At 26.9% G+C, this 12056-nt stretch overlaps 1 protein-coding gene across 1 annotated transcript; it reads right to left on the bottom strand.

Moving 5' to 3' along the window:
* Nucleotides 1-576: 576 nt before the first annotated feature.
* LOC125810865 (MYB-like transcription factor EOBI) lies at nt 577-4180 on the bottom strand. Its single transcript, XM_049490360.1, has 3 exons — nt 3987-4180; nt 3748-3877; nt 577-991 (listed from the first exon to the last, which is right to left on the bottom strand). Exons 1-3 carry the CDS (start codon nt 4120-4122, stop codon nt 655-657), a joined length of 603 nt encoding a protein of 200 aa, XP_049346317.1. The 5' UTR covers nt 4123-4180; the 3' UTR covers nt 577-654.
* Nucleotides 4181-12056: the final 7876 nt, after the last annotated feature.

Here is a 12056-nt window from a genome sequence, read left to right on the forward strand (position 1 = left end):
TTTTATTCTATTTAATATAATCTTTGTCAAAACAAACTTTCCAAAGAAAGAAACAATTAAAACCCCTTTTCTAAGTACTACTGATTTGATGGATTAATTAATTAACTCACCATCATTTCCCTTAATTAGGGTACTTCTGACTCAATTTACTTATCTAACACATTTTATTTTTTAGTTCTTTCTAAAGAAAATGTCACTTTTTTATAATAGGAAATAATTTTGACTTTAAATTCTCTCTTTAATTACCTCTAAAAAATTATTTATAACCACACAAATGATCAATGGAGGATATTAATAGTTTTTTTTAAGCTTTTTTTTTTGTGACAAATTACAGTATCACATATATTAAAACGAAGAGATTGGAGTACTATTTGACCGGATTATTATATTTTCTCTGTTTCTAGAATTATCTGTCCTCATGCATGCATGCTAAAGCTACGCTTGATATCTTTCTAGAATATTCTATTAAGGAAAGAAATTATGTACACGCATTCCATTAGTATATATAAATAGAGTTATAAAAGTTTAAACTTGTATTACACAGACTGATCACCAAGCAGCATATAGGTATGGGAATATAATTGGGAATTTTTAACACTTTACATATAGTAGGTAACTAGCTAGCAACTTAATTAATTAATTGATAATTATTAATTAGTTGTTTGCATCATTAAGCAATTGCATGGACCAAAGGTCCTCCATGCTCCAAATATTTTCATTTGGAAAATTGCCCTGATGATGAAAAGTAGTGCCCATATTATTATTATTATTGTTATTATTATTATTTCCAGAGTAAGTTTCGATTGAATCTGCAAGACTAGTGGATGTTTGGCTTGTACTTGCTTGTTGAATATTGTTGTGCTCTGAAATATTTGATGATATTCTGTTCATGTTTTCTGCTTGCTTAATGTGCTTTTGAATCCTTGTCCTCCAAAAGTTCTTTATCTCATTATCTGTTCTTCCAGGTAAATGCTTTGCAATTTTTGACCACCTGTATGGGACAATAATTAATTTTATTTGAATTTAACTTCTATATTCTAACCTTTTAAAATAATTTATAGTATCAACCTGAAAAAATAGGCAAATTACATGCTATATATAACATTTTAAAATAAACTTCTTTTATTTCAATTCCAATATTCTACCTGATAAGTTTAAGATCATAAATTTTGAAATACACATTATTTGTTATATTTAAGATCACGGAATTATCTTCTTTTCATACACTAAGACACTAAATATGAAATGAATGGAGTTATTCAAATTATATTGAAATTAAACTTTTCAGTCACGATTAATTTTTGGTAAAAATCAAGGGTGCCTCCATGTTCTGTGGCTGTTATTCGAAGTCCCACTTCTTGTATACATACATATTTCAGTTATATATACCGATATTTTACATTATCAGCTCAATTTAATTGATTGTAAAAAGGTTATTCTTTCTATTTTTGAGTAATAATATCAAACTTAATTTATATATACTGATGTGTAGACAATATTTACATAATCGTTGATAGTGCACAACAACTTAAACTATCCTTTAAGCGGAAGTGTGTTTAATCAGTTTCAACGTTTTATACTGAATTATCGGATAAGAGTAAATACTCCTCATTTTCGATCCTAAAATTATGAAAAATATTGGATTATCGGAGAGGTTTTTGAAAAAAAAAATGATTTTTCCCTTTTAACAATTAAATACATACAGAAAAATGACTTTCTAATACCAAACATATTTTTGGTACAAGAAGGACCCCTTGTCTTCGTGATGAACCAAAACAATAAGTTATCTGTCTACTTCAATCAAAGCTATTTGCAAGCCTGTGTTTCTCATCATCTTTCATTTGATAGAGCCGAGACCCTTATTTTTTTTAATTTGTATATATTGATAATGTGAAAGTATAAATAATCTTTGTTTTTTTATTATTTGTTTTTTTACACGTGTAAATGTGCATAATAAGGAGAAGTAATAACCTATTATAACATTTTAAAAAAACTCAAAAAGCAAAAGTTCAAAAACTTAAATTCATATGTCATATTCAATGGTATAATGGAAGGCCGAATTCCTGTCGAACAATTGTCCTTGCTTTACTAATTTTGGTGGCCGAATGAGGACCTATAATAATCATAAATATTTTTTATTTTACCTATATCTATATGAAGAGAGCATAATAAATTCACAAAATTTAATGTAAGGGTGACATGTTTTAATTTGTACTTTTTGCATGTTAATTAATATGGATAGAATACACTTTAGAGAAAAGGCCCAAAATAGTCTCTCATCTTTGGGTTAAGACTCAAAGTCATCTTTGAATTTTCACATGGAGAATTAATAGTCCCTTATGTTTGCAATATTGGTGCACTTTTGGTCCTCCTTCGAAATTTTGCCTATTTTGTAACAATAATTTTATTCATAATTTATGTATGGAATGTTTAATCGTCATTTTATATATTTAGTAGAAATAATAACTCCATATGAGAGATTGTGAGAACAAAATCACATTGTTTTGTTTAGTAGAAATCGTATTGAAAGTAAAGTCGAGAGGTTCATCACGATGATTTCACGTGCAATAGTACAATTTTTTCTTTTCTTGCAACGTCATATGTTAAAATGTTCTTAGTTTAGTTGTAGTAATATTTATACCGAATAGAACAAGGTGTTCTTCTTCTCACCTTCTCTCACATTGAGTTATTATTTCTACTAAATATATAAAAAGACGATGTGACATTCCTTACATAAAATTATGGACAAAATTAATGTTAAAAAATAGGCAAAAGATTAGGGGAGGACCAAAAGTGCATCAATATTACAAACATGAGGGACTATTTGTGCTTCATGTGAAAACTTATTTGAGTCTTAACACAAAGATGAGGGACTATTTTGGGGCTTCTCTCATATACTTTACATGATTAAGCTTAAAGATTTTTCGACTGTCAAATCAAAGCCGTTAAACAAAAAATGGTTTAGAAAAAAGTAATTTATGCTGGGACAATCTTCCCAAAAATAGAAAATACTCGATCTGTTTTAATTTTGTTTGTTTGATTTTGTTTAAATATGTATTTTAAGAAAGTAAAAAAACTTTTGAATCACGTGTTATAAACTAAAGATATGTGTAATGTATCAAAATATTGTGGTCTTAGAAATGTCACGTGAAAATTTAGAATTAAAGACTTGCCAAAAAAATAATAATAACAGAGATTTTTCAAAACAAACTAAAAAATAAAGTAAAATAAACAAATTGAAACGATAGGAGTAGTAGAAGATTGTAAAAATTAGGTCTATTGATTATTCATTATAAATTTGATATTATGGTCGGATTAATTTTTGAATGGAAAAAACATAAGGGATTTCAACAAATTTGAGGAAGAAAAGAAGGGAAAATGAGTTCATCCTCAAAAAAAAATAAAAAAAATCCTACGGATGAAAAGGAATTAGGAAGAAGAATATTTGACAGCCAATAAGAAATCATAAATAAATAAAAATTTAACTTTAGGTTACATTAAAAACGTTGTAAATTCTCTATCACTCTCTTTCATGATGCCAAATCTAGTTCTAAGAGATTTTGGGACAATTCCTCTTTATCCATCCAACACAAACAAGCACATGGGAGATTTTTTTTATTTTTCATTTAAAAAAAAAAAAAAAAAGATGAAGGAGAAAATTCTACAATTTTCCAAATTTTCTTTGATATAATTTCATCATTTTATTTAATTATCAAAACCCTAGCTATGAAAAAAACATCAACTCACCGGTTTCCCCACTTGGCATGTAGTTCCATGATCAACAGTTGTTCTTCCGGTGTAATATTTCCTCTCCGAACATCAGGTCGGAGATAATTAAGCCATCGAAGTCTACAACTTTTTCCAGTACGCTTCAAACCTATCACACACAAAAAGGGGTCAAATATATACAATAATAATTATGCCTCAATCTCAACAAGACGATCAAATGAGAGAATTATATTTAGTTTTCTTTTTATATAGTATACCAGCGGATTGAGCAAGGGAATTCCAAACACCTTCACCATGATTAGCAATGTAATTGATGAGAATTAAATCTTCCTCCATAGTCCAAGGACCTTTCCTAACTTCAACATCTTGAGAATCACATGTTCTTTTATCCATTTTTTTTTATATAATAAAGAAGAGGAGGGATGGGTTGTGAAGAAAAAAAGTATTTTTTTTGTACTTGGAGATTTTGACGAGGAACTAATGTTAGTTGGGGCTGATATTTATAGGGGGCAACTAAAATGAGATTTTAAAACAGTAATTAAGTCTTTAATCAGGCTTAATTACTGTAAATAAGTTTATATACTATAAAGTTCTTAGTTATACTTAATCGTCGGTACAGTTAATTGACGAGCATAAATAACAGCCAAAGATGTGTGCGTGTATGGTCACAGCGAGCTAGTGCTTACTAATTAATTAGTTCTATTTGATTAATTATATATACCGACAGTTAAATTTAAAGTGTAAAGTATTAGTGTAACTTTTAATATGTAAATATGGATATTAGTTATCATATTGAGTCATTTTTGTGTAAATTATGTTATGCATAGAACTTCAACAATTTCACATTAGATTTGAATTTTGAATATCGACGGTGTAACTTTTTTTTTACATTATCAATGAATTATTGTGTATATATTTTATGTATTGTCAAGGTATAAAACTTTATATGTTTCACTATGAATTTAAGTTATGTATATTAGTGTGCACGAATTTTTTCAGAATTTTTTTAGGTTTCGATAATTGTTTGCCAAGAAATTTGCTTATAACTACCAATTTAGTCATCTAATTGCGGAATATTTTTATATATCAATGGTGATCTCTATATCTATGCATAGAACTTTAACACTTTGTTAAATTTACCATTTAATATTTGTTACGATCTATTTACTTGTTATTAAATTAGTCCATATAAAGCTTAAATTCAATAGATTTATACCAATATCTGAATTAATGAAACTATTGCACGACGTACATGCCGCACGCAAATTGCACATCTACCGTATGTATTGCCATATAACTTTTTCCAAATAATAGTAAAATATATATAAAAAATAATATTTAAAATAAATATAAATATATATATATATATATATATATATATATATATATACATACACACATATTCCAAAGAGTAAAATTGGTCCATGGGTTTGTCTCTCTACCTTCACAAAATAAAGTAAAAGTCTGCCTAAACACAATTCTCTTCAATTTCACTAATGAAACTATATTGAATATGTTATTATTGTTTATTCGTATTAGTAGTGATAAATGGGCGGGTTGGGTAAAATTTGGGCGGATTTAAATGGATCAATATAAAATGGGTAATAATTCAACCCGTCCATAATTCATATGGATAAAAATGGGTTGGGTAACAAATGGGTTGGGTAAAATACAAGTCTACCCATATTTTCATGAGCAAATAGTACTTTATTTTAGAATTAAACATGGATAAAATGTTTTAGTTTTTTTCTAGATGAAAAATGTTGAAAATACTTTATTTAGTTTTATTGTATCATCAAAATCAAAAAAATTCATATAACTTTTCATTATAAAATAAATTTATGTAATAACAAGGAAAAAATATTTTTAAATTTCAAAGTAAATGAATATTTGCATTTTAGGAGCATAAAAGTGCTTGCGGAACTTTACTCAATATCAATACTAATGCATGATTCGCTTAATTTACACTATTATTTGTTATCCAATTTAAAATTAAACAAATAAAAATATATATAATTATAATTAACAATAGAAATGTACATGTAATAGTATATACTTTTTTGGAGGGTCAAAGACTTTACCTCTTCAATTATAGAGAAGAATAATAAGAACATAAAAAATATAAATAAAATAGAGAGAAGTTACAACATTTTTAGTGATATCATAAATTTTTGGTAAATAAAAGTTGAAAGTTTAACCCATTAGGCTAACCCATATTTTACCCATGAATACTCATATTTCTATGAATTAAATATGGGTATATACCCATATTTTACCCATCTAAAAAAGTCATTCACCAAACTCATTAATATATGGGCGGATTGAGCGAGTTATCAAAACATGAGCTAATTTTGCCGGCACTAATTCGTAACCTAGTGAGAATCATCTTCCTCGTTAAGAAATTAATTAAATTAAAGAGAATCGTGCGAAATTAAAGTTAAATAGAGAAGTTAGGCAAAAGGTGCATGTTAATTACATGTGATTCCCTTTAATTAGTTTGAACTATCATACTCCTCCTAGTTCAATGTACAGACACGCATAGTGCATCCTGGAATTTTGAATTAATGATACAAATTAAATTGAACTTCAAGACCAGCTAGTTACATTTATTAGTTTTGTATCGAAGCCTATTTTTGGTAATCTTGCCCTAATCATATTCCTAGCTCCTTGAATAATTAACGAAATATTTTTTTTTCAGTCACTTAGAGGTATATTTATACATGTAATTATTTAAAACAAAAGGTTGATGTTGATTATTCAGAGTTTAAGAAAATAAGTGAGGATTTTGAATTTTGTGATTTTAAATTAGTTAGATATCGATGTACATTGTATACGTACCAAACTGTCATTTGAATCTTGTGAGATTTTAAGTATATCATGTAGAAAGTTAGAATTAAAGAATCAACAAATGTAGAAAGATGCATTTAAAAATGATGCGGGTGAGGATGTTCAGATGTGTGTGTAGGCATACTAGGAGAGATAAGATTAGGAATGAAGATATTCGAAACAAGGTGGGAATGACCTTGATCTATGTGGTAGACAAGCTAAGGAAAATGAGGTAGATGGTTCTGACATGTGAAGAGAAATGCATAAATGTCCGAGTTAGGAGGTGTGAGAGGTTGGCTATGGTGGGGATGCGGAGGAAGAACGGGAATGAAAAAGTATTGGGAACTGAAGACCAGTGATTAGACAAGATATGACACTCTTCGGCTTCCCGAAAACATGCAACAAAAAGGAAGATTGATAGAAATTAGCAGATGACTGAGTATATTTAATTTTGAGTTCGAAGTCAAAAAAAGTCATTTTTTTCCATCAAAAAGCATAAACGGCATATTAATTTTTTTAAACCAAAAGGAAAAATCGCTCTTGAGGGGTGATATCCTTTGACATCATTAACTCCGTCTAACCCTGTTAAAAAAAAATTCAATCACAATTTATTTTTTTTTTAAAAAGGACGAGTAACACATTTAAATTAAAATAATTTTTTATTTTACTTCTTTCTTTCCTAAAAGATAGATAATCTGTTACCACTTGTTATAAAGTACATTTATTTTACTATATAATATAAATATAATTTGCTCATAAAGGAGTACGAAGAACTAGTAGAACTTTTTTGGATTTTGCGTCCATCATAAGTTACTTAAATAATGTCTTAAAGTCAAGATCGACCTTATAATCAAAATATTAAAACAATCAATCATATGTCGGATTTGAACAATAATTATTCCTTCATTGAACACAGCCATATAATTAATTTCAACCACCGCAAGAAAATCATTTCATAACGATTTTGTGAAATGAGTCCTTCTGAAATTACATTTAAATCCCAATTTAATTAAGGGCTTAGTTTTGACTAATAAAGGATAGTAATGTAAGAATTGAATTTCTATCTTGTGAAAATTTGAATTATGTGCTGTGTGGAGTCACACTGAGATGAGAGAGATAGAATCGGGCATTTTGATAATTTATATTAGGATTTAAATTAGATCGATAGACAATCGAGGTGGATGGTCTACTCATAAGTTATATATATGGTATATTAGTTGCATTGGTTGATATATATATTGGCGCACAAATCATCTTTAGCATGCAAGCATAGCATTTGGGAAAAAAACAACTTTTTTATAATCATGTGTCGTATGGCATAACGTCTTTTCAAATTTTAAATTTACCATTGATTATTTATGTATATATGGATCGGGTAAAATATATATATGCTTTTGGTCGATTTTTACGTTGAATAGCATGCTAGCTAATTTACATTTTTATCATATTATTAATTACTTATACATATTTATCAATCTAATATACTCCCAGTTAAAAAAATCTTTATCCACCTTGTGAAGTAAACATAAATTGATCGCCAATATGACCGACTGTTGGATTGAAACCTTAATTAATTGCATCTGGTTTTACTTTAACCTATTTATTAAAGTCCTAGAAAGAAGTACAAATACCTTAAAAAGGCCATTGAAGGTAAAATCGAAGACATGAGGAGTACATATGAAATAGAGTAAAACAATTTTAATTAAAAAAAAAATATCGTCTCGTAAAAAGGAATCACGACAGATAGTTTGAGATAGAGAAAATAAATAAGTAAGATTTTAAGTTAATGATTTCTGAAATTTGTTGGTAAGTACTTATTGGGCTCTTGTATCGCATGTAAACATTAAAATATATTACTTCCTCCATGTAAAAAGAATGATCTTCTTTTCATTTTAGTCTGTTTTAAAAAGAATAATTTATTCCTCTCTTTTTTTTCACACTTTAATTTCAGTTTTATATATAGCATGCTTAAGGTCACAAGATTAAAGAACATTTTGACATAATTTTAATTACCATAAAATTGAAAAGTCTTTTTTATTTTTGTAAACTTAGTGTCAGGTTAAATTAGGCTGAAACAAAGTGAGTATATATCACGTAAATATTTTAATATAAATATGAGATAAGTGTAAAAACACACATAAAATATAGTAATTTTTTAATTAATATTAATAGTTTATTATTTAATTTTTATCAAGGTGAAATATTTATTTATGTATTATGTCATGTGTCATGTGTCAAGGTTTTTTCAAATAAAAGAGAAGGCCAAACACATACACAACCCCTCAAACTTGCCCTCATTTTTTATTTGGCACTACAACTTAGCCTTGTTCTATTTTAACCCTTAAACTCCATTTTTTCTGTACCATTTAAACACTAATACTATTTTTTATGGATTTTTTTTTTTAATTTATGTTCTTCAATTGCAATTTTTTATTTTAAAAAAATAGGTGTGCATCTGTTAATTTTCGTAAAAAAAATTAAACATTCGCGAACGAACATAAATTTTTTCAAACAATAATATTATTTTTTGAGATTTCTCTGTATTTTTGCATGAAAATAAATTGACGAGAGTTCTTCGATTTTCTTTCTTAAACATTCAATTAAATTAAATAACACTACTTATTTATTATTTCTTGTCATCTAGGCTATCTAAATTTAACGCAAATACACACTTTTTATTTTTAACATAAATCAATACAAATAAAAAAACTCATCTTCAATACGAGTAAAAAAGACTCTTGTTCATTTCTAATAACACTACTAAAAATGTTAAAACTCAACTGACTTTAATTTGTTAGATTGTCGATGGTTTTTAAGAAAGAAAACCAACACAATTTCGTCAGTTATTTTTCACATAAAAATACATAAAACTCTTAAAAATAAATTATTTTTTGTTAATTTTTATTTTTTTTTATCTAAATTAACTGACACATGTCGATTTAAAATAAGAAGTTGCAATTGAAGAATATATATAAAAATAAAGAAATCATAAAAATAGTATTTCGTGTTAAAATGGTACATAAAAAATGGAGTTTAAGAGTTAAAATGAAATAAGGCTAAGTTAGAGTGCCAAAATGAAAAATGAGGGCAAGTTAGAGGGGTTGTATATGTGTTTGGCCAAAAGAGAAAGTGTGTTTCTCAAATGTGATAGTTTGGATATGAATTTAAATATGAAACTCAAAAAAATATAATTTAAAAGTGTTTTTGACACTTATCACGGTGAATATAGAATTTTAGCTAAAATTACGTTATTGTTTCCTTGAAACAAGTGGCAACACATTTTATGGTCCACGTGTCAGCTTTTCACGGACCTTTACCGACTTTTTACTGCTTTTTCCCCACATCTATTTCTTTTCTCATTTCTCTTTTTCTATTTTCTCCTTTTTTCCTTGGATTCTAATCTAAAAATGTAATCATTTTTTACTCATAAATATTGTCAATCTTCTACTAAAAAGCAATTTAAAACAAGCTGTCAATTTAACGTCCATAAATTTGGTTTATGTCCAATTAATATTTGTATATCCCTACAAAAATATCATTCATTTATGATCACAAAAAGAAAGAAAAAAGTTAAGTTGAGAGTAGTATTACTTCCAAAGAACTTTTAGGAATGAAGTGTCAAGCTTTATATATTTGGAAATAAGATAATTAAGAAGACAAGTCCATTAATACTTAGGATAAATGAGTGGTAAATAATGCTTGCATTATCCAAAAGGAGGACCATTTAGATGTGAGATTTGTTAGGAATTAGTCTTGTTTTAAAGATTCAATAATTTAGTGTAAACCATACTTTTCAAATTTGTAGTATTTTTTTTATTTTGTCCCCTTCTTGTCTTTCTTTGATAATTTTAATTTATTTTTTAATGTGTGGATGACAAATGATTATACCTAATTCATAAAACTCCAAGTGCACTATTAATCAATCTTCTATCTATCTACTATGACTATGACTTCTCAAGAGACTTGCTGCCAGTACCACTTACCAGAAATGGAAAGGATTTTTAAAGTGGTTTAATTTTAAAGTTTGTTACACCCTATTTCACCCACTTTCAAAATTTGCTAGTATCTTTTGGTCATAAATGTTTTTTGCTTTTTTTTTTTTTTTTGAAAAATAACATTTTGTATTTGGTTAGTCAATTTTAAAATTATTTTTGTCGATATTAAAGTAATAATTTATTTTTTCTCTAACTCTTATTTTCTTCATGCTTGTTAATTAATAATGACATGTTTGAAAAGCTCATCCTGGTGATTGAATTTGGTGTAATTGGTATAATTACACTCTCTGTCTTGTTTGGTTGGGCTTGTAATTACCTGGTCAGCAGGTAGTTAAGTGTTACACTCTCTAATTCGGTGGGGGGGGGAGGGCAGCTGTGAATTGCTGGTAATTACAAGTTGATTACTTTTTAATTTCTTCTTTTTTAAAAAAAAAATAAAAAATTATTTTTTATTTTTATTATTCTAAATAATTTTTTTATATTATTTATATTTCATTTCCTTCCTATTCTCAACCTTTACTTCATGTGATTCCATGCAATTTTTCGTATTTTTTTCATTAGTATAATTTTGTTAGTATTCTAATTTTTAAATTAAAGTAGAATTCATTGTTGAATAAAGTTATGGACCTATATTTTTCTTTTCTTTTTTAAATCATATTTATGTATGTTATGTTGAAATTTGACATTAGAGTATTATGCTAATTTTTTTGTTATGAATTTAGAACTTATGTTATATTTTCAATTTCATTTGTTTTAGGAGTATAGACTCTATATTTTACAATACTAGCAATTTTTTTTAAAAGTTAGACTTGATAGATTATCTTTTTGTCAAATGTTTTATATTTTTATGACATTATATTTATAATATTGATCTTTTTTGTCAAACATGTATTTCATGATGTTCACAGAAATTATGAACTTTTAGTTTTTATGATTAATTTAATTAAAATATATTACTTAAATTGAAAAATATAAATCAATTCTTTTTTATAATAGTAGTTAAGAACATATGTTTATTAATTAATATATTTCCAAGAGACAATATATATCTTAAATATTTAATTTAATATCATTTATAATAAATTTTTTATTTTAAATAATTAATTTATATTTTAAAAATTCAATATAACCTCATGATTACACTTGTGCAACCAAACAATACACTTGTAATTACATTGTAATTACACTGTGACAAACAAACAGGTCAGCGTAATTACTAGGATGATAATTATTAACCTAGTAATTACACCAATTCCAATTACATGGTGGCTTTTTCCAAACAGACCCTAAAAGTTCGTAATCTCATTAGGATTAGTAAGGTAATGTCTAGCCCCCCTTGCTTGTATTTTTCTTTTGAGATCCTTTACTCTTAATAATAAAAATTAGCCCTAAACACACCTTGCCTAGCGGAATTGCTTAAAAAAGTTAAATTTTTTTTTATGTTTGGACAATATTCAAAAAATAATTATAAAAACACAACTACTTATTCAAATTCACACGCTAGCT

The sequence above is a fragment of the Solanum verrucosum genome, unplaced genomic scaffold (genome assembly GCF_900185275.1).
Source record: "Solanum verrucosum unplaced genomic scaffold, falcon-dt-bn FXZP01000032.1, whole genome shotgun sequence".
NCBI lineage: Eukaryota > Viridiplantae > Streptophyta > Magnoliopsida > Solanales > Solanaceae > Solanum > Solanum verrucosum.